This window comes from Tympanuchus pallidicinctus, unplaced genomic scaffold (assembly GCF_026119805.1).
Source record: "Tympanuchus pallidicinctus isolate F22 unplaced genomic scaffold, pur_lepc_1.0 scaffold3, whole genome shotgun sequence".
In the NCBI taxonomy this organism is placed as follows: domain Eukaryota; kingdom Metazoa; phylum Chordata; class Aves; order Galliformes; family Phasianidae; genus Tympanuchus; species Tympanuchus pallidicinctus.
This window is the reverse complement of record NW_026294747.1, coordinates 38,636,310-38,664,157: the sequence shown is the minus strand read 5'-3', so window position 1 is coordinate 38,664,157 and position 27,848 is coordinate 38,636,310. Positions and strand designations below refer to the sequence as shown.

At 42.3% G+C, this 27,848-nt stretch overlaps 1 protein-coding gene across 7 annotated transcripts in view; it reads right to left on the bottom strand.

The window, feature by feature from the left end:
* ADCK1 (aarF domain containing kinase 1) overlaps window positions 1–27,848 on the bottom strand; it is a 78,932-nt gene that overhangs the window by 7,451 nt on the left and 43,633 nt on the right. For 5 of the 7 annotated variants that reach the window (XM_052695566.1, XM_052695565.1, XM_052695562.1 and 2 more), the window contains exons 5-7: window positions 19,579–19,737; window positions 16,066–16,224; window positions 9,362–9,478 (exon numbers count right to left, since the gene is read on the bottom strand). In XM_052695566.1, the coding sequence (XP_052551526.1) occupies window positions 9,362–9,478; window positions 16,066–16,224; window positions 19,579–19,737 (435 nt within the window). Of the gene's footprint in view, window positions 1–9,361; window positions 9,479–16,065; window positions 16,225–19,578; window positions 19,738–19,877; window positions 19,994–27,848 lie in introns of those variants that run through there. The other 2 variants (XM_052695568.1, XM_052695567.1) reach the window with 2 other exon arrangements.

Sequence of the window (27,848 nt, the reverse complement as noted above, 5' to 3'; positions counted from 1 at the left end):
GAATTCATTTTGGAAGAACGCAGTCAGGTGAAACGAGAAAACAAACACACAAAAACCCCTACTGTGGTGAAGAGAGGAATTCAGCACGCATTTGGGCTGTGTAAGACCTTGAGGTGAAAGTGCAGAGCAAATTAGACAAAAGGTTACAACGATTTAAGTTAGCAAAACCAAAGTAAACACAAACAGACATTATGTTATGACAGGAGAGGTCACCATTCCTCTCCCTGATTGTCATTCAGTACAAGGTCCTTATGACTACCAGGGTCTACCAGCTTTGCTTTACTGAATGTAGTGAAAAAAAATTTTAAAATCACCCTTGGAATTCTACATTCACTTTAAGACACCTCATTAATAGAGACTCAGACAACATGGAATGTGTTTACAGAAAGCAAATAAATGAGCAGCATGCAAGAGGAATTTACTCAGGAAAAGGATTAAAATTGCTGAAGATTCTGAAGGTGGCTAAGGAATAGCAGAACAGAAGCACTCTAACAATTTTAAAAGGTTTGAATACCAAACAAAGAGAGGCACTTGTAGTGCTGAATGTGCTACAAGAAATATAAGTAAAAAAGGATGTAACTAAGAATGGGACAATTTAGGTATAACATACAAGAAAAATAACTACGCTTGTCAGCAAGCAGAGCTGAGCTTGATAGATCAAAAATGACACCAGACTGTCTCTGGCCAGAAGCAAGACCTTGTCCATAGCCAGAAGGTATGCTACTGCTTAAAAGAAGTTCTCCTGTGCAGCAGCAGAACATGACTATAGGCACCAAGTGAGCCAACAAAACAAAACCTCCCATCGCCATGTTACGTGATCATTGCGCTGTGTCAGGCAAGCTGCACGTTTTCAATCCATTCTTTTCCTTTTTGAAAACGTAGCTGAGGAATAAGTAAATTGTATGAAGACTGCTCCAAAATTAATGCCTCTGGTTTTGTTATGCTGGCCTGTAATGTCAGAGGTAGACGCTGGTGGCACAGCAGTAGAGGTTGAACCTTCCCACCAATATTCTGTTACACGTTGTTGCTGGGCAACAGACAGCAGCAGAGGGGCAATCTGACAAAATGGTGCCGGACAAGAAAGTGCATATGAAACAAAGGAGTGGAGTTGAATTTCTTTATGCAGAAAAGATCCCACCCACCCACATTCATTGACACTTCCTGAATATCTATGGAGACCAAATAGTGGATGTGAGCACAGCGATGCAGAAGGTGGTGCAGACTTCTACAAGCACAGCATGCACACTCTTCTTTATCACTGGCAAAAATGCATAGCTAATAATGGTGACTGTGCTGAAAAAAACTGATTTGCAGCTGAGAATTTGCTCTATAAAACAGTGTTAATGTTTTCTTTATATTTGTTGTGCTTTCCATGGAAATAAATAGCAGACATTACTTTCAGAGCAACCTATGCATTGGCTTGTAACTCAAGTCCTGCTTGAGTTACAATACAGAAGAAAATAAGAATGCAGTACAGACATCAAAATCTGATACTAATTTCAATCACATCCAGCTTATGTCAATTGCTTCCTTTTCTACCAAATCCCTTGAGTTTAACTCGTCCTTTCCCCCAACAGTGTGTTTACCAAAACAATAATTACCAGCATGAGTATACATGCTATACAGCATGAATACAGCCCCATTTCTACAGAATGTCCCTTTATCTGATGTGTTGAAGGAGTCAACCTACCTTTAACACAGTTGCACCATACTGGAAACATGCACTCTGCCAACTGAGTAATATCCCAAATTTAATTCCAATACGTCACTTTCCTCTGATAAACTCCCAGCATTTTTAAGAAACTCTTCTCATTAGTTTTAAGAGTACAGCTTTTCATTCGGTATTTCTCATTTTTATCCCTTTCTATCACTTCAGTCCTCAAGGCCACCAAGTGCTATTGCTACTTTAATCCTTCTCTATAGTGACAGACCCTCCCAAATTGGTGCCATCTGCAACCTCCTTCAGAAAGTTCTGCTCATGTCAAGGTCATTACTGAAATTACTAATAAAATCAGTGTGAAGGGCAAACCTTACAAAGTTCAGCTATAGTAACATTTTTCCACAATTGCCTCTATCCATTTCTTACCTACCTTGTGGCTTACCCACCTTTTCTAGTTATCTGACTCGTAAGTAGCACACCAACTGTTTTACCAAGTACACCTACTGCATTTCTGTCACCTAATTCAGAGGACCTCAAGCTGTATGGCTGCACAGATAGCAGTAGTGATATATTTCTTCTTGTACATACACATAGCTTTGCTGTCATCAGTGTTACCCAGCACTGCTGGACTACAGCTGACAATTTGGAAAGTATAGACAATGTTATCCTCCTGTGTCCCACTGCTTGATGAACTCATATCTCCTTGCAAAGAACTCTGTAGCAGCAAAACTCCAGACACACACCAGCCCCTGTAAGTAATGAAAATCTTAACAGCACAACCAGCTGACAGAACAACAAATAAAAAAACACTAGAAGGCTCATCACAAATAAATACCCTTACAAATACTAGGGCAGTGTGAATAATTATCAAGAAAAAAAAACCATGAGTGAGGGCAAATTTAAGCTTATGTACACAAGATGGCAAGTATATCATCTTTGTTGGTAGCTGCAATATAACCAGCTGGCTAGTGTCACCCAGCAGATGTCACTGATACTTTTATGGCCTCCTGACCACACTGCAGGGGTCCTGGCTCCATGGCACCAACTGAGACGAAGATGAAGGGCAAATTAAAAAAAATCTTGTGACATGGTCACTGTAGAGCAGATCTCTCTGCCTGCCCTGATAAGACCCATATTACAATGCCTCATAGGGCATTATCCTTTCCTGTCCCACCTCCATTTGTGACTGTCTCTTTAGATCAGGAGCAGATACTAGTCTCTGGCCTTAATTTGGCTTTAATATTTGCCAATTATTTTAAGAGATGGCGACACTAACTTCTATTGATCTCATTAAAAGTAAAGGTCGTTGTGTAGCTCATTTCTCAGGGCTCAATATTACCTCCTCAGGCCAAAAGAATAGCATTGATTTTGGAACCTTAATCGAAGGTTAATTGGATTGAAGTGTGTATTGGGTTTTTGCTTTCTTTTGCTGTTGTTATTATAGCCATCATCTACGGGTTTGCTTAATACTGCGAGGACAATCCTGCCCAATTAAACTGGTGTCAAATTAGCAAAGGGTGTGGATGGGGAATAGTTACAATTTGGAGCCTGCTTTTTGTCTCTGCTCTGTAATGGCTCCTTTCCATGGTCACACACAAGAGATCCTATTTCAGACTTTGTCTTCTATGATGCAGTTGTGAGGATCTAAACACAGTGCTCTGTAATGCAGCACCATCACTATGCACTGCTGGACACATAAGTTGTCATTAAGATACAAGAATAGTTTTTAGGATTCCTGGGGTGCACATCTAGCGAGCTCCAAACTCCCTTTGAGAACTGAGAAGATTGCTGTCCCATCGAATGACCCATCTTCCGTGGCACATAAGTGGAGAGAATTACTCAGACTTACCTGGCCAGGAAACTGAGGGATTAATTTGGTAAGTTTCTACAAAAAAGATCAGTTGGTGTTTAATTGCTACTTGCATATTAGCCAGACCTCAAATGGCTAGGGGGTTCACTGGCTTGGCTTCAAGTGTAGATATGTTCACCTTTGGTTTAATGTAAAGCAACTTGCTGAGATTCTTAAGCCATATAGAATTGATTTACACTGATGATTGACACTGACTTTCAACGAGAGAAGGGTTTACCTGTAATTTAACTCTTTATGTGGCATTTTTTGCATCTCCCTGGATTAAATTAGGAGGGAAAAGAATAATCATTTTCCCCACGAACTCCATGCTCCATTTCACCTAACACTTAAGTTTTATAAGCACAAAAACTTGAGACATGAGAGTTTTCCACACTTGCATTGATAAAGAGATTACAGTCTAGGAAATCCCACTTAAATTTTGGTAGCTTCAAGACAGCAGCTCCTGCCCCTAGGCAGAACGGTAAACTTCATACTAAAAGCATATTTTAAGTTGCAAAGCTGTTAACTACGGGAGGGTAGCAGGACTCTTTATCAGACTAAGAGATACTGTTGCTGTAAGGATTCTATTTAGTAACTGAAGGAAGCAGAAAGGATGGGGTGACAGATGGCAACAATTGCACGCAGTAGCTCATCTTAAGTACCTCAGCTGTTTGCTTTCACTTCTCAGCTGGACAAAACACTGACTTCTGAATCATGCACAGTCCCTGAAAAAGCTCTTTGCAAGCTGAAGCAAAGGACACCATTTCCTTTACCTGACTCAAACGTAAGCCATGGCAATCATGGTGAATACCCCCTCCAAACAATTAGAAGAGAAGAAGGTTATCAGGAGTAGTCAACATGGACTCATCAAGAGGAAATCATGCCTGACAAATCTGTTTGCCTTCTATGATGTCATCACCAACCGGGTAGGCAGGGGTTGTGCACCTTGACTTCAGCAAGGTGTCTGACATCATCTCCCACAACATTCTTGTTATCAAACTTAGAAAGTGTGGGACAGATGAGTGGATGGTGAGGTAGATTGACAACTGGCTGATTGGCACAGTTCTTCACAGAGTCTGGCTGGAGGCTTGTGACTAGTGGTGTTCCCCAGGGGCAGGCACTGGGTCCGATCTTGTTCAACATCTTCATTAACAACCTGGATGAAGGGATAGAGTCCATGCTCAGCAAGTTTGCTGATGGTACAAAACTGGGAGGACTGGCTGCCACAGTTGGGCAGGGAGGAACCTGATAAGGCTGAACAAGAGTATGGGCTGAGTCTTACGCCTGGGGAGGAATAACCTCATGCATCATTACAAGTTAGGGGCTGACCTGCTGGAAAGGAGCTTTGCAGAGAAAGACCTGGGGGTCCTGATGGAGCACAGGCTAGCAATGAACCAGCAGCATGCCCTTGTGGCCAAGAAAGCCAATGGTATCCTGGGGTGCATTAAAAAGAGCGTGGCCAGCAAGTCAAGGGAAGTGATCCTCCCCCTCTGCTCTGCTCCGGTGACATTTAGACATTTAAAATACTGTGTTCAGTTCAAAAATAGATAGGGATTTCTGGGAAAGAGTCCCATGCAGGGCCACAAAAATGATAAAAGGCCTGAAGCACCTACCATATCAGGAAAGTCTGAGTAACATTGGTGTGTTCAACCTCGAGAAAAGACGACTGAGATGGGACATGATTAAATATTTAGAAATATCTAAAGAGAGGCAGGAGGCAGATGGATGAGGCCAGGCTCTTCTCGGTGGTGTGCAGCAATAGAACAAGGAGTAATGGCCTAAAACTTGAACATAGGAAATTTCATACAAACGAGGAAAAATATCTTTACACTGAGGGTGACAGAACACTGGAACAGGCTGCCCAGAGAGACTGTGGAATCTCCTTCTATGGAGATATTCAAGACCCTCTGAATGCCTACCTGTGTGATCTACTACAGGGTACCTGCTTTGGCAGGGGATTTGGACTCAATGATCTCAAGGTCCCTTTCGACTTCTGTAATTTTATGATTCTGTGGTAAACTCTCCACTCGACTACCTGAACCGGCTGGTTAGTTGAAAGCAATACAGCATGCGCACATGTGCAAGCTTCACAGCTCCCTCAGCCTACTGACCCAGCAGCCTCTACTAAAATAGGCTTTCAGATACCAAAGTACCTAAAATAATGGATAGGGTGGACACCTATGCAGCAGATCAAAGATAACATCAAAATTTGTATATGGACAAAATCTCTCTAAATTGATCAGATAAAATCAGAATGGGAGTAAAAGAAGCATTTGTGCCACTTGGGTCTTCTTCAGAAGTACATGCTCTGCTTCCTTCCCTCTTTATATGGTATGCTACAAATGTGCTGAGAGCTCCACAGACCATTTTTCCTTCCTTCTCTGCTATACTCACATCCTCCAAATATATCTTCCCAAGCAAGAACGTAAATAATGTCTTAAGACAAGAATGATTCAGTTTCCAAGTGGTGCCTTTTTCAACCCACCACGGCCTGGACTTCTCTCAAAATTCATACCAGCTTATTTCTTCATAACTCCCCTCTCCAGCTCACTGTCAATATCCCAGCTGCATTCTCATCCTCTGCTACACTTGCACATGAATAAGTAACTGTTACACAGGCAGATATTTCAGTGTTTGCACTTGTCTTTAGAAATCAAAGCCTTCTCTGATTAAATGCCATTACAGTCCAGCGCTTGGACGGATCCAGAGAGATTAATGTGCTCTTGGGCAGCTTTAATGATAATCCTGCTACAGACGGTATTAAGTAAATGTCAGTAACCTGGTTTGAAGGGAGCTTTCACCTCAGGGATCTTTTCCATTTAGAGAAGAGAAGCTCAGCTTGATTTCAAGGCTGCGTTGTCACAAAAGAGAAATCCTGCTTACTGAATACCTCTCTTTCTCAGCTCAGTAAAACAAAATGGAGTAAGGTGATAGAAGGATTGATAAACAGATTGAAGTGATATATGGGGAACTAATGCATCTCCTGAAAACAAAAACTGCTGTATAAGTCACATCGTAGTTTTGGAACTTTTGTTGCCACCCCCTCCACAAGTTCCTTTCAGTGCCTGCCGCCTTTTGCTCATTTTGCCACCACGCCATGTAGATCCTTACCCATAGCATCAAGCAGCAGCAAATACTGGACTTTGGTCACTCCTGTTCCCATCTGCTGCATCTCACACCATTCCTACCTCACCTTACTGTGGCCACAGTAACAGATCTTATATCTCATCATATACTTCTCACAGGGCTGGTGCCCTTTCTTTTGTACTGTTACTTTACTGGCAGTCAGGAAAAGATGATCATTAATTTGGAGGAGCAGGGAGAGAAAGAAAGGAAGAACGGCTCAGCACAGGTACTGAAACAGTCAGCAGAAATGTGTGATTCTACCACTGAGATGAGCAACATCACACACGTGACAGACTACCAGAAACCTCCACGGCTTATACTTTGCCATAGTAAAAATTTGTTGACAACTTTTTTATAATTACATTTTTACAGGTCAGTAAAATACGTGGTTTCATTGCTGCACGGAACCTAGCCTGCCAAGGTATCACAAAACAACCTTCCCAAAGGAACAGATGAACAAAAACAAGAGCTCAATTTTCTAAATCTAAAGGTTCTAAATCTCTTCTATTAAAGCGAAGACCCCTGAAAGTTAGGGAAAAAAAAAAATGAAGTCAGCTTCTTCTGTACTTGATTTTGACATATACTCTCAGCAAAATATCCCATCGAAAAGCTGAAGTTATTGAGTTTTCCACATTGGCTGTCTGGAGAAAGCCCTGGAAGATTGCCAAGAATGCACTTCCCTGGGCTTCTCCATACAACTTTGAATTCTCAAACTGCTGGAGGCAGCAAACAACCAAAGTGTCAAGCGGATCTGCTGGGCTGGTTACCTCAGTCTCAGAATAGATCTTCTGTCCAAGAACTCTGAGGAAGCCCTGCCCAAAATGTGCATGTAAATATCGTTCAAGAGTCCTCCTGTTAAGGCATCAAAATGAGCCTGACTATTTCAAGGCTGGATATTGAGGAATATTTAGTCTTGTATCTAAGTGCTGCGGACTAGATTTGACCTTTGCCCATATAGCAGAAAAGGGCTTATGTAAGATATATTTGCTCAAAGAAACAACTCACTTTGGACCAGTTGTTTTGTCTGGGAAAATGGAGCTGACTGGTTGTTCTGAAGTCGAACTAGGCTTTTTAAATTTCAGGTGACAGAGAAGTCCACCAGCTATCATGTTCTTCTGAGTCACACAATGACGCATCATGCAGGAACCTACCTTGGTAAATATAAAGGAAGATAATCAGCACAAAATAGACACAATTGTGTCTACCTCTGATCAGTTGACAATCATTTCTCTGACTCCCTGATGGGAGTGAGGAGAGAAACTAATGACCAAAATGCTCCAGATGCTTCCTGATGGAGATGTGAAAGAAGACAGACTGCATTATATACAAGGAAGTTATTCAAGAAGCCTCTTTAATAAAAATTGATCAGACATCTTTCAGAGAAGTCATTCACTACTGTCCATTGACCTTGACTTGTTCATCATAATTAGAATGGAAAGAGACTCAAAATCTATTTTAACCTTTGAATTTTCTTTCCCGTATTTCAGTGGTGAAACAAGAAAAGGTGCCTGCAGCAGTTACTAGAAAATATTTTATTGGCTTCTGCTGGGTGTAAGAGCAGAGAAAGAAGTGTTCTGTCCAGAGAAAAAGGCAGGTTGTTTAGTCCTCCACCAGACATTTTTCTGTTATCATGGTGACTTAGGGAAGCAGCTGAGAAGATACATACAACATTCTCTCTTTGCGAGGCATACCAAACTCACTTTTCCCTTCCCCTGAAACACCCTTGGTATATCTTAACCAACATCACAAGAACTTTCTTACAGATAGAAAGAAGAAGCAGAAAGGAAGAAGAGTAAAGAGAGAGAGGAAGCATTCAGAAGTGAGAATTAAGTGGATGGACAGATTAAGTACAATTGATTTTGCTAGCTTTAATAGCCAATCAACCAAGTGTGGCTTTGAGGTTCACAAACAGGGCACAATGAGAAAGGCAAAAAGCACTGCCTCAGTCAGCATTCACTGACCAAGAGGGCTGGTTTTCCACATTGTTGAATGGCCCAAAACTCTTTCCTCAGGCACCTTAGCTTTCTTGTAAGTAATGCCTTGTTTCCTCAAGAATCTCTTAGCCACAAAGAATCCAAATCTTCCAACTTCATGGCACACAAATTATCTTATCCATCAGAGAAATATGGCTTCCCCAGGGATGAAATCTAGCAGTTGTTCAATGAGGGACAAGAAAATTACACAGTAGTATTGGAGCAAGAAACAAAGAAAAAAACTATTGAGTTACATTCAAAAGAAAGATTTCGGAAATCAGAATTGAACAATCCAAGAATATTATGCAAAACACCATGGGTCAAGCCACTCCAGTAACTAGGATCATACAGGGCCTATAATCTGTGCCTCCTAATGGGTTACAAAAGCTATATCCCATGCATTTGCCCAAGAGAAAGTTAATGCTGAAGAAAGATAGAGGAAGAAAAGAGACAAAAAGATCTGAAGCTGAAGCAGTTCTACTAGGATAACACAGACTGTCACATTGAAACAAAACATTGGTGTGCACAGTATAGAAGCATGGTTATCGCTCTGAAGATCTCTAGCTGTACAGTCCTACAGAAGAGTGTTCCCAAAAGGGATTGTATACATTCCCAAAAGCAAAAGAACTAAGATCTTTCAGATTGATTACTCTCTTCATACAAATATACGCTCCCTTTTCTGCCCCTTCCTGTCCTATCAGCCTTGGTCTAACATTGCTCACATGCCCAGTTCAGAGGCAGCTGAGAAAATACCTCATTGACATCAATGCCATTCTTCTCCATGTATGCCTTGTCGTTCACCTGTCCCCCTTCCATGAATTCCATGAGAAGAACACGCCTTGTTGAGAGCTCCCAATAGATTCTGGGGACCTGAAAAGGGAATAGATGGCTTTGGTAAAACAACAGGCTGGGGAAAGGAAGGAGAACATATCACAGTTCAGAAAAGGAACAAAAAAAGCAAGAGGTTGAAATAAGGACTTCTTTTCTCCCCAAGCACAACAGAGGTAAATCCATCTAATGGCACTGCAGGTCACTTCCTGGGACAATACACTGCAAAACAACACACCAATACAACAGTAGAAGAGTCTGTGCTTCTGGAACATTTCAGGCACTGCTCTATGAGAGTTTGACCTCTTCCCACTCCCACTATTGTCTGATATCTCTTCCTTATCTGCTTCACAGCTCCTAAAACCGACTTGCTCAGTACTAACTACAAGTTTCTGAATCATTCACTTGGTGCCTTTAGACAGGAAACAGATCTCCTTCACTACACACAGGGCCCACTTACACAGTTCTAGAAATGATAAGACATCATCATAAATTGCATCTCAGTAGTGCTCCTTGAAACACAAACGCATTTGAGCTGACAAACCCCACGTATTTAGGCCATCTGCAATCAAACTAGGAGAAAAATCAAGTGTCACAAATAAAAGGCATGTCATAGAAACCCTGGGATACCCTTAACTATCTAATTGCCAATGTGACACAGCAACGAGTGTAAAATGTCAAAGCATTTTTCATTCAATCCGCAGTAAATCAAGCTGAGTTAGGTCTAAGGAAGAGGCGCTGTATCACACAGAGATGCAGTGACGCAGTATAACAAAAGTCTTAGCTCAGGCAGGCCCCCCCTTTTCCAGTCTCTATGAGAAATTCTTTCTGTGCTGAAGCTTCTACTGTCAAAAGACTGGTATTACTGAAGTTCCCTTTGGATACTCCTCACACTGTTGCTCTTCAGTGTCTCAAGCCGTCCATATTTATCTTCATATGTAGGAGAAATTAGAGGGGTACGTTCTACCAAGGACATAAGAGAGCTCCATCTATTCCCACTACTGTACCCCAGTTCATAGAATCATAGATTTGAGTTGGAAGGAGCCTTTAAAGGTCATCTAGTCTAATTCCTCTGCAACAAACAGGGACACCTACAGCTTGATCAGGTTGTTCAGAAACCTGTTCATCCTGTCCCTGAATGCCTCCAGGAATGGGGTATCCACCACCTCTCTGGGTAACTTGTTCCAGTGCTTCACTACTCTTAGCATAAAAAATATTTTCCTTATATAACCACTCTTAGATTGAAATAATTTCCACTTATCCTGTCACAATAAACCCTACTGAAGAGCTTGCCCCCTTTTTTAAGGGGCCTCTGTTTAGATACTGAAAGGCTGCTCTCAGGACTCCCCAGAGCCTTTTCTTTCCCACACTGAACAGTCCCAGCTCTCCCAGCATGTCCTTGTAGAGGAGGTGTTCCATCCCCAGTCATTTTTGTGGCCCTCCACTGGATATGCTCTAGCTGGTCCACATCTTTCTTGTACTGAGGATTCCACATCTGGATGCAGTACTTCTCACCAGTGTAGAGTAGAGGCAGGATCACCTGCCTTGACCTGCTGCCCATGCATCTATCAATGCAGCCTAGGATACAGTTAAAACAGATACATATTTTGGATTCTGCAAAGAGAAAGACACCCATGCAGCTTCCTATCCTTATTCACAACTCAGCTGTGAACTTAAATTCACACACTTCAAATGTCCACCAACTAGGGTAGGGCAGGAAAAGATAAGAATTGTTATCCATCTAATTAAATCTAAACCGAAGTAACCAGCCAAGCTGCTTTTAGCTTTTAGCTTATCAGAACTCTTGAACAAACAGTGGTTGTTTTATACTCTGCTTGTAACTACTGACAATGCCTCAGTCCCTCACAATTCCACAAACTACCTGCCTCCTGCACTGTTCCTATTCTAGAGAGCTCATTTATCCAATGAGCCGATTCTACCTTACCACATACGTGAGACCAGACCAAAGAGTCCTTTGCTGGGCAATTTCAATAGCTCTCAATCTTGCTGCTCAACACTCCTAGGATACCTTGCATGTTAACCTCACATACACTTGGATGCTAAGGGATTCATTCAACAGGGATTCAGTCACCTGCACTTGTGGTGGTTTCACATTAATATACAGCTATGCTCCACCACATTGCTCTCTACTGTCAACAACTCTATATCCAGGTAGAGACCAGACACAGGTGCTATCTCCTAGTGCTCTTCAATATCTTTATCAATAACATAGACAGTGGGATCGAGTGTGCCCATAGCACGGTTACTGATGACCCAAGCTGAATGGTGCAGTTGACACAATAGAAGGGAGGGACACCAACCAGAGGGAGCTGGACATGCTCAGAAACTGGGCACAAAAGAATCTGCACATGGTTTACAGGCTGGTTCAGCCCAGTCTAATGGGGCAAGTGGGACCCATGGACCCAAGCCCTAGGAAAGCAGGAAAGGAGAAGAGGGGAAAAAAGGGTAGGGAGAAGGGTCTAACAACACAACAGTGGCAGTGATCTGAGGAGGAAAGTTAATTTATTAAATATAATATTGGAATGCAAGATAACACAATATACTACAATATAATTAAATTAAGGCTAAGAAATCAAATTAAGTGAGCAAGAGAGCATCCAAAACCAAAGACCTTACTCTAATGAAGACAAGATGGCCAGGGAACACAGGTGCAGAGACGAGCAGTGAAAGAAGGGCACATCTTGTGACCTGCAAACAGTTTTATCTTTCCTACTAAGAGAAAATGGAAACAGAATAGTTGAAGTCTTCTGGGAGATGTAGTTCTTCCTCTCTTCTGAGGACCACGTACCCAAAAATATCAAGAATCCATGGAACTGGAACATTAACTCTTTAACTCCCAGTGCACTGTATGACGTTACGATGCGATATACCAATAACAATCATAAAACCATGACAGAATCTAATCAGGTTTAACAAGGCCAAGTGCAACATGCTGCATTTTTCTCAAGGCAATCTCAGATATGAGTACAGATCAGGGGAAGAACTCCTCAGTTGAGAAGAATTTGGGGAGTTCTGATGGATGAAAAGCTGGACATGGGCCACCAGTGCTGTCTTCTGGCCTATAAGGTCAACAGTACCCTGGGCTCCATCAAAACACTGTCAGTTGCCCAGTGAGGTTGTGGATGACCCTCTATGGAAGCACTCAAGGCTAGGCTGGATAGGGCTTTGAGCAACATTGTCTACAGGGAAGTGTCCTTGCCTATAATAAAGGGGTTGAAAATAGATGATCTTAAAGGCCCCTTCCAACCCAAACCATTCCATGATTCTATGAAAAGAGCAGTGACCAGCAGGAAGGAGGAGATTACTGCCTCTGCTCTGCCTCCGTAAGGCCCCATCTGGAGCACTATGTCCAACCCCAGGGACACCAGCACAAGAAGGATGCAGTTGTTGAAGAGGGTCCAGAGGAGATCCATGAAGATGATCAAAGGGCTGGAACACCTCTCCTATGAATAAAAATTGAGGGAATTAGGCATGCTTAGCTTACAGAAGACTTCGGGGGAGTCTTCACAGGAGTCTCCCAGTATTTAAAGGGTGATTGTAAGTAGGAGGGAAATCAACTTTTTACATGAGTAAATAGTAACAGGACAAGGGGGAACAGCTTTAAAATTATAGAGGGGATATTGAGATTAGATGTCAGAAATAAATCCTTTACTCAGAGAGTGGTGCTGGTGCTGCGCTGGAACAGGCTGCTCACAGAAGTGGTAGATGCCCTATCCCTTGAAGCATTCAAGGCCAGGTTGGATAAGATATTGGGCAGCCTGGTTTAGTGGCTGGCAACCCTACCCATGGCAAGGGAATTGAACACTAGACAATCTTTAAAATGCCCTCCAACTTAAGCCATTCTATGATTCTGGGACTAGAACAGTGAGAAACAAAAACCAAAACGGTTTCATGAGACCTCATCTAGAGTACAGTGTTCAGCTCTGGAATCCACAATGTAAGAAACACATGGAGTGCGTCTAGAGAAATGCCACAACGAGCTCAAGGACAGACACAAGAGGGCTGGAGCATTTCTCCTATTAAGAAAAGGCTGCGAGTTGACATCGTTCAGACTGTAGAAGAAAGGGTTCTAGGGAGAACCCACTGCCACCTGTAAGAAACTAAAAGGAGACCAGCAAGAAAGATGGAAAGGGGCACTTAATGAGGAAATGTAGCTATGGTAAACAGGCCAATTGTTTTAAACTAAAAGAAGGTAGGTTTAAATTAGATACTAGGAAGATATAATTCACTAAAAGGGTCTTGAGACACTGGAACAAGTTGCACTGGAATAAGTTGCTCAAAAAAGCTGTCGTTCCCTCCCTGCAAGTGTTCGAGTTGGACGAGGCTTTAAGAAACCTGATCTACTGAGCAGTGTCTCTGACAGTGGCAGGGGAGCTGGAACTAGATTATCTTTAAGGTCCTTTCTCACTCGAACGCTTTTTTGATTCCATGATTCTATAAAAACACCTTCCATCACCATCCATCCTCTTCTTGCCTGCATTAGAAATACTGTGGCCAGCAGGAGCAGGGAGGTAATAGTCCTCCTGTACTCAGCACTGGTGAGGCCACACCTCGAGTACTGTGTTCAGTTTTGGGCCCCTCACTACAAGAAAGACATTGAGGCCCTGGAGCGTGTCCAGAGAAGGGCAACAAAACTGGTGAGGGGTCTGGAGCACAAGTCTTATGAGGAGCGGCTGAAGGAGCTGGGATTGTTCAGTCTGGAGAAGAGGAGGCTCAGGGGAGACCTCATCCTTTCTCCTCCTCCCTAGTGGTGCCAGAAGACAGAGAATGAGGATTACAGTCAGCCTCTGTCAGATCACATTCACCTGCTCTATGAGGAGCTCCTTCCCACTGCTGCAGGGGAAATTCTGCTCTGTGTCTGGAGCACATCCTTCACTCCTTCTTCACTAACCTTAGTGGCTGCAAGGGCTGCTCATCTGTTTCTCACTTCTCTCCCCCCCACTTCCCTTTTATCTGACATGGGTCAGTTGAGGGCTCTACTCACAAAGGCTACCCCTGCAGCTCTCATCATACCAAAATCCTGCCACACAAGTCCCATACAGCAATCTTCCCAGCTTATCTGGATGTTCACTCTTTGCAGAGTTATATTCATGAGAAAGCAAACAAACTCCAAAACAAGAAGCCCCCCAGAGTCCCTCTAGCTGCTGTGGTCTGCCTCCTAGACACAGATCCTCACTGCCTTAGATCATTTCAGACGACACTCATTCTTGTCTCAAGATTTACAGGGGCAAGTCAAAGGGCTTACAAAGAACAATCTAAGTTCTTGGAAATATCTCTCTCACTCATAGATGAATTCTTCAGTGACTTTTTTAATTACTCACAGATGCTTGGGTGTAATGCTAGTGCATGGAAACAATTTATCTCTGGCTTTAAAAGCTCAACCAGGTTCACAGCACAAAATCCACTTCTTGGCTTTCTTGAGTGTTTAGGAAAATTAATGATACAAGAGCCCAATTCTTCTGTTGCCTTCGGGTGATGAACACGTCTCTGAATTGGCAGGTCAGACAGCAGGATCCATTATTTAGTCATCTCAAGCCATTTGTTACACATGTTGATATCATGATAGCTCCTTAACCCAGCAAGAAAGTGATTGGCCGTCTCCATGGGGATTTACTTCACAGTCTCCTAGTTACAGCTGCAACAGATACAGCTCACCAAGGTACTTCTGATAAGTGCCCACCCAGCAAAATCATTGGCCTTTGGCCTTCTGTAACCCTGGTGGCTTTTAGCTATCTGTGTTTACAAAAAGGCCAGTTGCTGCCACTGAGCTTCAAAAGGCCTGCCCCAAACCTGGTGACAAGGAATTGTAGCCTTTGCATGGAGGAAGCAAGGAGAAAATGGACACATAGGCGTGTAAAGTCTAACAAAAACTCTATTCACTTCAGACATCCATCACTTCCATCTTGGGACTTCTGCATAAACAGGAGATCAAAATCTTGTGTTGGTATCTGTATGCAGGAGGGTCCAAAGGAACAGGTATTTTTTGCTGTCACTGGATATGTGCAAATGCAGTTATGTGAACTGTGGCTACAGGTCTACAAGCGCTTGAGCACACCTGGGTATTTCCAGAATGCACACAGCAGAAGCCTGTGCCTCATATGCGTCAGCAAGAAGATGCTCATACGCAAGTATGCAGACATGAGCACATCTGCAGACAGGGAGATGAGTGCATATCTGGTTGTACCTGAAACATTTGTCAGTGACCTCTGTCAGTGTGTGGTAGGAGAGGTGGCATATGTGTATCAGTGAGGAGAAACACCGTATGGGTGCAGCTGTTTGTGTATGAAGGTAACATGAGTGCATTAGCCATGGATGTGTAAGGACAACATATGCTTACTTCAGAGAAAGAATATACTGTCTTAAAGGAGGAAAGATATATGCAGACATGTTTCCTCCTGAAATATACACACAGTACACCAAACCCTTCTTGACATCCTCAGCCTTATTCTAGTTTGGTGGTCAGAATCAGCAGAGTAATCTAAGAACACAAAAGGACTGACCACCACTCTCCCTCCATATAGTTCTTCCAGGTGACAAATGAGGTGCATGAGAACCATAAAGTGAGACTATCAATGCACATACATACATGGGAACATGTATTCCCTCACCTTCAGGAAGTCAAAGTTCTTGAGCATCTGAGCAACCCTTTCAGCATTTCTGCCCTCATTGAGGAAATCCAATTCCAAAGGCAGATTCTTTTTTGCTTCATCCACCAGCCACATGAACTCAAAATCTGGAAAGATCTGCTTCACAATCAAGAGAAGAACCTGAGAACAATGAAACAGACAGTCAGCCACACTCCAGTTTCAAAGCCACACAGCTACCACAGTGCTGCGCTGGCAGCTACAAAAAGCAGATGCTGTTTTGACAGGATTATTCCATGTAACTTAAACATATAAAAATTTAAAAATCCACCTTAAGTACTTATAGGATTTCTGCAGTATTATAATACATTATATGGCTTCATGCCTTGAGTCTGCAACACAAATTTTGGCTTGCCCTTCCACACAGACACATCCAGGAGTGAAATAATCAGACACAAAAGAGTAGCAGCCGGAACCCAACTGCCTGCTGCCTAAAACTGAGTGATCAAAGCCCTGGAAATGAGAGGACAAGACAGATCTTTCCAAGAGAACAGCCCAGCAATTACTTTCTGTTGAGTCTTTAACTCTTTTAATTCCATAAGTCATGGTTTGGCTTCATTGGAATAGAAAAATTGGAATCTAAAAATAAGATTTATCACCTCTGTGTTACTTCTTCCACTACCAAACAAAAATTTTGCTAATTCAGAAAATCCATCAGGCAATTCAAAGAAAACAGTGGAATTCAGATACAGCGAGTAAGCAACATGTCTTTAAACAAACTTTTGGTGAGGAGCGAGTTGCCTCTCAGTGTCAGTGACAGCAACTCTGAGGTAGCATCCTCTTCTTAAGGGAACTAGGCAGCTTCACATGGCTTTGAAAATATCTACTGAAATGATTCTGGAAATGTTTTAGAGCAACTTGTACTAAAGGAGCCAGTGAAAGGCACTCCTTCCTGAAGCTTATCCAAGACTATGTGTCTGGATGGCAAAACCAAAGCTGCACAGCAGCCAAGAATGCTTTCTATTCAGATGAAGGGCCAGTTTCTCAGCCAGTGTCACAAATACAGAAAAGCTGACAATTTGGAGCACATGTTAAGGAAGAAATATATATATTTTTTAACTACTGAGTCATGAAACAAAAATAATACTTAATACTTAATTCACAAACTTTATCTTACTTGTTCTGTACATCATCTGAAAATGAAAACAAATATGCCATGGTGTTCCTGGACAGTTTTCTTTCTTAGATCTCCACCAACAAGGTGGGGATTCCTGTACTGCAGGAGGAACATTAAAACAAGCACAGAAAGCTGTTATCATTGAAACGTATGACAAAAAATAAATTTGTGAACCATCACTGCCACTGTTCAGCTATGTGAAAACATTTATTCTCCACCTCTCTCTCTCTACTTCTCTTATCTAAATGTCAGTTCCAAATTCAATGTTCCTTTAAAATGTAATCACCAGGTTCCAGACACTACTGAATGATTTTTACTGTTATATCTAAACCCACAAATCCTTACAAATTTATGTCATCCAAATGAAATGTAACCAACAATCTTCATGAACATGTACATAAACTTTATAGGAGCTATTGATGCTTGATGTGAGAAAATTCAGACATTGTTTTTGCTTCCTCTGAATGCTCTTTAGAACCAATTTGCCAACTTGACCATCAGCAGTGACATACTTGAAAAATATTTGGCTTGTCACTTTTCTGACATCTGTCTAACACATTGTCCTGAAATAAGAATTGACATAAGAGCAGAGGGATCTCTCCCTGGATTTATCAGATGGTGTCCTGATTTTTAAAGAGTCAGAAAATTATGTTACGAAATCACAAGTGAATTCAGGAATTTTCCATCTATATTCAGATTTTTTTCCATCAGTCTCTAAAGAAGACTGTCTCCAACAACATTTAAATTAACCTCCTATCTAACTGCAGTGGCTGATTCTTAAAGGACCAGAACCTCAGTGCATATAACCTAGCTTTAAATGCAGCCTTATCAAACACAGTTCCACGCAAGGATATGATGATGTATATTTAAACCAACACTCCAGTGGAGGACCATTAAAAAAAGACCAAATGCATCACGTTGCGAGGTATTTTCCCAAAAATGTGTGCACATAATGGAGCTCCAGTATGACAAACTAGATTGTCTGCAGAAAAGACAATACCAAACTGACAAAAGGATGCACACTGCTTTAGTTCTACATTTCCAAAGAGGATTAGTCCAAAAACAGGAAAAAAAAATCATTAAATTATTTGTCTGAATCTCTCTTAACAGCATAATTACCAATCACAGTGTCATAAGGTGAGGGGGGATTTTTTTCCTGTGGTGTCCACTGTTTACAGCACAAATGGCTGAAGGTGAATCTAGGTCTTGACTCATTCATACACAATTCTCTTACTGTGCTGATCTCACAGTCTTTCTTCATCTTGTTCAGTCTTGACTGCTCAGTTTCTGCTATGCTGTCCTGAGCAGGAATGAAGGATGCCAAATGACAACTCACAAAAGCAAAGTCATGGGGCAGACTACTGCAGTCAGTCCTGAAGAAAATCTGGATCAAATCCAAAACTACAACTGGCACCGAAGCCAGTTCAAACTGTTCTCTGTTCTCAAACAAGTCCAGAATCAAACATATTCCATATTAACAGAATATATATTTATCAAACTCCAAAATTTATGCTACTAGTAATTCAAAATAAATGATGCTACAATTTGATGTGCTCTAACTGGAATCAGCTGTGTTGGTTTGCAGACTACCAAGATTGCTCAGAGCACAGTGTTTTATTGGTTTAAAAAGTTTTAGTTACGCACTGCTCTCTGAAAGGGTGCTGGATCTTTGTTTCCTGATCTGTTGTGATGGAGAAGTGTGTCATTGCATCAGCAGTATCCTCAAAACTCTTATCAGGCAGGCTTCCTGAGCTTCAACTTCTCTTTAGTCCCAAGAACATAATGTCTACTAAAGATGTATTACATTGCATTTCTGCTATACGTACAGATATGTACTTATTGGAGAGCTAAAAGCATTAGTACTAGCACTTACAGATCTAACCTTTCATCTCTCCTCCATCTGAGCCCCACTTCCATTTCTGTACCATACCACTGGCATCCCTGATTATTACAATGCAAGCACAGTACCACAGCTTTTCTCCAGTTTCTCTCTTCAGTGGACTAGACTTCAGGAGATTGAGAGAAGCCACAGCACTGCACTGGGAGCACAAGCAGTGCCTACCATTCAGGAGAGAAACTTGTTCCTAGCTGAACCCCTCTTTTGTGCATCTGTTCCTGTTACGTTACACTCTCCATATTTCAATGTTTTTATTTCCACCATGAATCAGGTCAGCATTAAGGTGTCAATCAAGAAACAGAACTGAATCACACCAGCCTTAACCAAAAAAACACACTGACGTTGGTGAATGATTACTCTTTGGTTACTGTGGAAGTTCCAAAGCTACAGAACTGATTAATGTTATACCTGCTCACTCCTTGTCATTTGCATTACAACTGTCAAAATCACCAGGCAGCTTTACCTCCATGAGGAAAATATCCTTGGAGCTCTGAGCTTGGACCTTTGGGTGCTGGATTTTTACTGCCACCGTTCTCCCGTCCTGCAGCACTGCCTTGTGCACCTGGGCTAGTGATGCTGCTCCCAAAGGTGTGTCCTCAAAACTCACAAAGAGTTCTTTTACCTGTCAGGAAAAGGGAAAGAGGCATCAGCTTGGGGTGCCAGAAACCACCCATAAGGAAAGCCTTGACCACTGGTCAGAGGCAGTATGCACCAAATCTGTGCAGTCTCAGTTCTTTCATCATTTCTATGTCCTCTGCCTACCCTTTTCATTGCTTGGCCTCCCAATGAAGCCTGCCCAGCAAGGAAGTGTTCTTAGAAGTGGTCTGTTTATGGAAACCTATGTCAGAGTGTCAGCAGCACATGTCATCTAGGACGTGGAACAGCCAAGGCACCAGGAGAGGGACCACTGCAAGCTGTCTTGAAAACAATTTGGAGAAATTATGGTCAGCATCCTTGGCTATTGAGGGGTGCTGTAGCCACTATTAGCACAGTAGCATGATATCATCCTGGCAAACTAGGCAGGCTCCTCTGCTCCCCTAAAAAGGGGTGCCAACATGGTTATGTTTGTGCTAGTTTGCGTAATGCTGATTAGGAATTTTTGTCCTGCTCTGCAGAGCAAGATACACACAAGCTCTAAGATATCTCTAAGAGTCAGCAAAGAGAACACTTCCCACCCTTTGCCTGGGCTGGACTGATGTTGAGTGAACAGTTGAGAAACCTGTAATTTATGCAGCAAAAAAAAAAAAAAAAAAAAAAGACAAAGAACATCAGTGCATTTTTATAACCTGCTTTTTAAAAGGTAATTAAAGATGGAAGCTGCAGTGAGCTAGTAATTAAGTATGAATAAAGACTTAATAAGCGAAGTCTTCATGCAAAGTGTTAAACGAATATTCTTTTTGCTGACAAGGAGAAAAAAATACTATACGAGGAGCAGCTTGTTCCCTTCTGCAGCTGCCAGGGAATGAGCCCCCTCCTACACCACCCTACCCCCTTCCCTCCCAACCCCTTCCACAGAAATCTATTGGTAGCAACAAACTGGAGCGTTTGCAGCAATTAGATTCCAACAGTGGCTCAGCTGCCTCCAGCAATTCACAAGGAAGGTGTCTTATTTATTTATTTAATTCTGTTTGGTCCTGGCAGCAAAATCAATTAAGTAAAACAACTGCATTTAAAAACAACTAGTTATGTGTTTTTTAATTACAGCAGGTCCATAATTCAAACCTATTGACATTCCTGTCTCGTGAGAGAAAACGTTTTTTTTTCCTCTTCCTCCTCCCTCTTTTCTCTCTCACTTCACTGGATTTTGAGATTCTCATTTCAGATTAGTATAAAGAAAGAAACACCTACAGGATGACAGATGGCTCAAGGGATGTGTTGAGAGACAGATTTCTACCTTTGTGTGGTTTGTCTATCAGATGAAGAGGGAGCCCGTTAAGAAGAGACTTAAGGTGCCAGGAGGAACACATTGGATACTACGATATTCTTAAGGAAAGAAAAAACACCAACAGAGAATTTGCTACCTGAGGTCAAGCTGGGACTTTCTTCACCTCTTCTACTACACCACACCTCACATTAAAGGAAAATAGCCTTTACAGGATCCCAGACAACATTACCACTCCACCTGTCACAAAGACAGTAAGATCCTCCAAGAGGTTAAAGCACAGAACTGGGAGTGCACTGGCCTGAATCCATTGTAAGGTACATTTTTAGCAAAACTGCATCTAAACTGCATAAAATTCCAGCTGCTCTGGATCTCAAAAACTTTTAATTGCCTACACTGTCAATCCAATCATTTTCACCACTACTGAATGTGTACGGGGGGGAAAAAAGCTGCACATATTCCTTCTAGTAGGAATAATATATACAATATTCTTGTGTGACCAAGTTTTCCAAGGAAATATCATTTGAAGAAAGTTGTCTCAAGAAATTCTTTTGGGCAGAAGGATTTCATTTAAAATCTTTTTATTAAGGACAAGAAAGCCAAGTTAGCATTCCTGTCCACTAGAGCCAGCACAGCAGCCCTGCTGCAGTTCAAGGGGAAATCTGTGCTTGCCTGCAGGCTCCATGCCAAGACACCAGGGGGAGGGACCACAATGGGGTCAGAGAATTGATGGCTCCTATAGGAGCAGAAGAGGAACGCAGGCACACGAGGGAGGGAGCAGATCACAGCCAGACCATTACATGAGCAGGTGTGAGACTGAGATAAAGCAGCAGCAAAATTACAGCAGAGCTCCAGGACCCCACTTAGCAAATTGCCCTCATTCATTATGAAATTGTCCTTTTGCAGTGTGCTGGAGGCAACTAGTGCCTCTGAAGTGGGCTGCATGTCCCAGAGAGGCAAAAGTGAGTATGAGGCTGCGTGCTATGGAGGCAGAAAAGGGGGGAGCCAGGCTCCTACAGTGTCTGTCACAGAGGTCCTTCCCAAGCGAATGGGTGCACCCAGTTCTTGGAGCAGGCTGTATGCTCTTACTGCTCACGAGTACCCAGTGACCCTTACAAAAATTCCGCCCACCATTTCCATGGTGGCTAATTAGCAAACAAAGATCTGGGGGAGTTTTGAAGCTCACCTGACGTGGTACTTAAAGAATTTTTGTTCCAGGCCACAGCTCATCTCAAAGGGCTTTATCAAACTGGTTGTAACCATCTGCAATCCTAGCAGGAGATTAAACAAGCATGATTTCCAGACAGGTTTAATAAAGGTTTAAAAGAGAGAATAGAAACTTTACCAGTGTTCTTCCGAATGAGCATGACAACGAGCTGCACGTTTACAGCTGCAAAGGTGGGCAGCATCCCTACACACAATGGTTTCCCTCATTAGCTTTCTGTACATCCCACTCCACACTGGGCATGTGCTCAACCAGCAAATGAATATGTCATTGTACTTCACTGGTCGGAAACAGCCCTGGCTGCTTAATTCTAAAGAATGAAGCTTGTTTAAAATACGCAAAATCTTTTCATGATCGTTGGTATTAGTATTCACACCTTAGGGAGCTGATATAAAAGCTCCTTGCAGGATCCATCTACTCAGATGCTTCTTAGCATGCATTTGTGCTGAGGTTGCACCTAAGCACTGTTGTTAAGCCTAGAGTGCTATTGTACAAGGTGCAGAGCCATGCAAGCCCCGCACAAGCTCTCACGTTCTAGTTGTCCCAGGTTGTTGCCCACAATTCTCCTCATGCACTGAAGCATCTTCCCAAAGCACACACTGCTCTGCATGAGCTCCATGGCACACGTCAGCTGATGCTGCAATGCTGAGCAACAGAATGCTTCAGTTTTTTTTGTGGATCTTGTCCTTAAACACTTAGGAAATTACTGGAAGTCAATTGGATTTAAGATGCTAAATCCTAAGTCTTTTCTGAAAGCATTGCCTTACATGACCTGCCCAGCATTTTCTGAGAAGTCTTTGGCAGAGCTGGGATTTAAACCAGATATCCTGAGTTACAGCCCAGTGTCTTAATCTTCAAACCATAAACATTAAATGCACATGTCTTGCTAGCTAATTTCTTTTGAAGTACATTGCTTCTTAATCCCAACCTTTTTATATCCATGTGCCGTAGTAAATGGTCAAATACTGCTGCCAGGCTCCAACCTGCCCACTCAACGCTGAAGTATACTTCACTCTCCAGAAGGGCTGCCAACAAGCTATCCCCTTGAGCAGGATCTAAGTGATGGAACCCCCTTCCTGACCCAGCACTGAGAATTCTTCTTTTCCACATCTATTTATAGAAAAACTTTCCCAAGCTCTGCCAGAGCCAAACCAGTATGGTACAGGTGGGTTACTCAGGAGACCTCCAAATGCTCAGTATTTCCATGGGAAAGGGAGCTCTTCACCAAAGCATTTCAAGACTATCTTCAATTTATGTTTTTTTTTTTCCCCCCCTCAAAGGGCCATTCAGTGTGAAAAGAGACAACAGGGAGGGAACGTCACAGAGAACTTCAGTCACAGAAAATGGGATTGGCACCGTTCATTCGTTCTGCAGAAAAATTCAGGAGCAGCAAATTGTCCATTAACACACAAGATTAGCCGACAGCACCATTAAAAACAAGGAAAAAGTATTTTTCCCCATATTGCTGAAATAAGCCATGGAACTCATTGCCACAGGGGGTTACAAATTCCAAAATTCCTGGCAGGTAGATTAGCCAGTGTAGAAAATCCAGCACAAGTTACTAAACATGAAGATATAACCTCTGACCCAAGAAATAGCTAGCCATCAGATTATGAAAGGTGGAAGATCATATCAGGTAAAGCTTAATTGTATGCCAGCCCTGCCTTTATAGCCTTTCTATGGCACTGAACACTCCCTTCTAAATCACAGCTCCATGGATGGCAATTTGCAAAGGTGAGCAAGCTCAGACTGCAGCAGCTTTCTGAGATTTACACAAAGACTGGGCTGTCTGCAGCCTCCCAGATGGGACAGTGTGGAGCACAGTGATAATGAGATTTGCACGACAGAACCACACGTGGGAACAGGAGCAAGTTTCCCAGGGAAGTTTTGGGCACTGCAGCTGTCATCTTCACATAGCTTAGCACAGGGTCGCCCTGCTCTCTCATGGCAGAGTAGCCAAAGAGTTATTCAGCTCTAGGCCTGACACAGCATTTCTAAGAATTATGGCTCCTAGAACTTCTAGAATTACTGATAATGGGACCCTACTGCTTTCAAAAGTCTGGATGCCTTTCCTGAATCAGGTCCAAGGGATGTGAACCTACCTGCTTAATGGTCACCTTTTGAAGAACGGAGACCTAACTGTCCATGGCACCAAAAAACCACTGACCCCTGCAAGAGTGAAAAACCTAGTTCTAGGCAGGAGAAAATGTTACACTGGGTAGAGTAAGCTATTTCTCAGACAGCAGATGAGGGTTGGTTGTTTTTGTTTTTGTTTTTTTTTTCCTATTGCCCCAGCCTCTCTATCCCCTCTATGAAAACAAAATGTGACAGCGTTGCTCCAAGAATTATTAAGACAGCAAAAACTGAAAGATTAGATTTATCGCAGCAGACAGTGGATTATGAAGAATAATTTATCAAACGTCAGAACAAACAGCCTACAATTTATAGGAGGCTTTGTTGAGTCAGTGAAATCTGATTGGGCTTCTCCCCACCTAATGAATGCCAAGCTTAATTGATGGTTCCTAAATGCATCTGTCAAGAATATGTATTTATTAACTCAATATATTTAATAATATTGCAGATATACAGAGGATAGCACTTTTCTTCTGAATGGATTCCATCGTGTTCACATTACGTATACACATAAGTGTCCACGTATATAGAGGTATGTATTGCATCCAAATGAATCCAGGTAAAAGGAGCATGTGTATTCTGATGCACCAAAACAATAATGTAAGGCTTATTACACAAGATCCTTATGTCTTTCAGTGCATAGGAGGGAAAGCAATGTGGTCCCTTTCAAGGGGAGATCTGTTATACATTACGATGCCTGCCTTGAATTCAGCAGAGCTGAGCTCTAACATTGGTTCTCCCTGATATCCTCCTATGGAATGCTGGGCTACAACACGTTGCAGAGCATCAAATAACCACATTCAATGAAAAGTGAGGTCAGATCATAACAAACCAAGTCACCTGGCTTCACCAACCTATGCTGCTGAGGAGGTAAGATGGCAAATACTAGCTTTTGTTCTAAATAAAAGAAATTGCAGTATTCAATCCAGTAAAGGCAAGGACTGTCACGGCCAAATTGGAATCCAGCTGTCTCAGGAACACCTTCCTGTGTTGTGACAAGGAGATAAATTTTTTTTTAATTTATCAATGAAGCTACCAGGTGTCCTCTTACCTTCCCAAGCCATGGAATGCCAACATTAACACAGCTCAGCCACCCAAGAGTAAACATTCAACAGCAGGACAATTCCTCTTTATTCCATGTGGCCCATTGAAGCCAAAAGATTGGACAACCTATACACTGCCTAAACTAGTCAGAAGCTGCATCACAATGACAAGCTGCAAGTCCACTTCCCTTCCCTAGAAGCCAGAAGAAATTCACATCATTGAAATGAATTATTTCCTCAAGACACCTCTGAATAGCAACAAATTGCCATCCCCTCTAGTACCTTGGTATGGACCTCTTTCTAGATGCAATTAATCAGAACAGCAACTAGGCTCCTTCAGCATTGCACTTCCTTCCACTTCAGAATACATATTTGATGCAGTTAGTCCCCTGCCTGCTACCTTAAACAACATCCACAGCTCACTCTGCCTGTAACTTGCCTTCAACAGCAGCCAGTGTTTTCCAATCCAGAGTCAAGCTAGTCCTAGCAACTGCACTTTTGGGGAACAGAAGGTGGAAGACATGCACACTAAACGGTGTACCTGCACACCGTTTTGCACAATATAAGCATCTATGCAAAACGCATAGAACAAAGCAGAGGCATATAAATATTTATATTCCCGTTCACATCCTCCCATTTCATCACTCTGAAAAAGAAAGCAACTTGTGAGCCCCTTTCTCTCTCTCCTATGGTGCAAGCCATGGGGAAAAAAGATGCCCTAACTTGCCCCATGTTTCAGGCCCTCCTTTTGCACATATAAATGATACCTTTTTTCTTAATTTGCTCTTTCATCTTGAGCTGTCTCCCACTTGAATTGAACAACGTTCATTAAATCCACTCTTTTATCTCTGTCGTTTTGGAAAAATATTTCCTCTCTTGCATCCTTTCTGTCAGTGAGGATAGAGCCACACATGTCAATCTTTGAGACAGATTGAAAGCACGGTTCTTCAAGAGCACACAACTTGTCCACTCCATACCATTTTTTGTGTTTTAATTGAAAAGACTTTGTTTCTCTTTTTTTTCCCTGCTAATAAATGAGGCTTCCCATCCTTGTTATACTAGTGAGCAGCGAAAGCAAGGCAGAAGACAACTGTCTGCTGCCAATAAATGTTCTTTTGCATAGTGTCTGCTCAAAGGGTTTCTCTTACTCCATGATTCAGTAGAGGGACTCCTTCCTACTGAGATCCTAGGCTTTGAGGTTTACTGCGTTCCCTGTAAGCTCCTCTTCTGCTCCCAGCCAATAGAGCTGAAAGTGCTAACAGCAGGAACACCCCTCTAACTCCTAAGGAAGACATCAATAGTCTTCTGCTTTTCTAACAGGTCTGTTAGCAAGTCTGAGAAGTATCTTTACCTCTTTCCTGTCTTTCTAGAAACATTCCACCAAGCTTTGCCCGCAGACACTACCCTCACCAGCACTTCCAATGTCATAACTCACAAAATCCTCACCTCTTTTCTTATGACTGTAGATCAGACTGCCACTGGCCAAACTAAAAATTTCAGCTCATCTCTCAGATATCTTACAGATATCTGTCTCTTTGTTTACAGACAACATTGTGAGAGTACATTTCCTAATATTCTTACTCAAACCATCCCTTCTGTTTCCTTTCTCATTGCAATAGGCAGCATCACCAACCTGTCAAGTATGCCTGCAATCTTGGCCTTTTCTTCAACATAGACCTTCCTCTAGATTTCACTTCCAGGCCAGGTCAAAATCTTACATGTTTCGTAAGAACAACACCTCCCTCCCCCAGCAGTTTTTTCAACACTAACACTTAAAAATATCTAAAGGCCAAGTGTCAAGGACCAGGCTCTTTTCAGCGGTGAACAAGAACAAAACAAGGAGCAACGAGCACAAACTAAAACACAAGTAGTTCCATATGAACATGAGAAAACTTCTGTCAGCCCAGTTCCCATCCTGTCACACTTGGATAGCAAAACACCTTTTTCCCTGGGGTTTGACATACACACATTGGTCTTGTCTGGACCATAAGTATTCCAAGACAAAAAACAACCATCACCCAACTTCCTCAACTCACTCTGTCTTACACCTTCCCCGTCACCATGCTCTGTTTATAATCTTCCAAAAACCTTCTATCTGCTGACCAAAATTGTCTGTTTTCCTTCACCTTCAAGTATTCATGACTTAATATCAACCTGACAGTCCAGGATGGTTCCTGCCTTTGACACTCTGCCAGCGTTGATCTGTTGCACTCTTACATCAAGTCTGCAAGCTTTCTAGGATAGAAGCTGATTTTCAGTCACACCTGTATAGTGCCTGGCATAGTGGACTCTTGTCAATGACTAGAGCACCAAGTACTAGAATCTTAGAATCATAGAATCACCAAGGTTGAAAAATACCTAAAAGATCATCCAGTCTAACCGTTCACCTATTACCAATAGCTCCCGCTAAACCATGTCTCCCAACACAACATCCAGTCTTTCCTTGAACA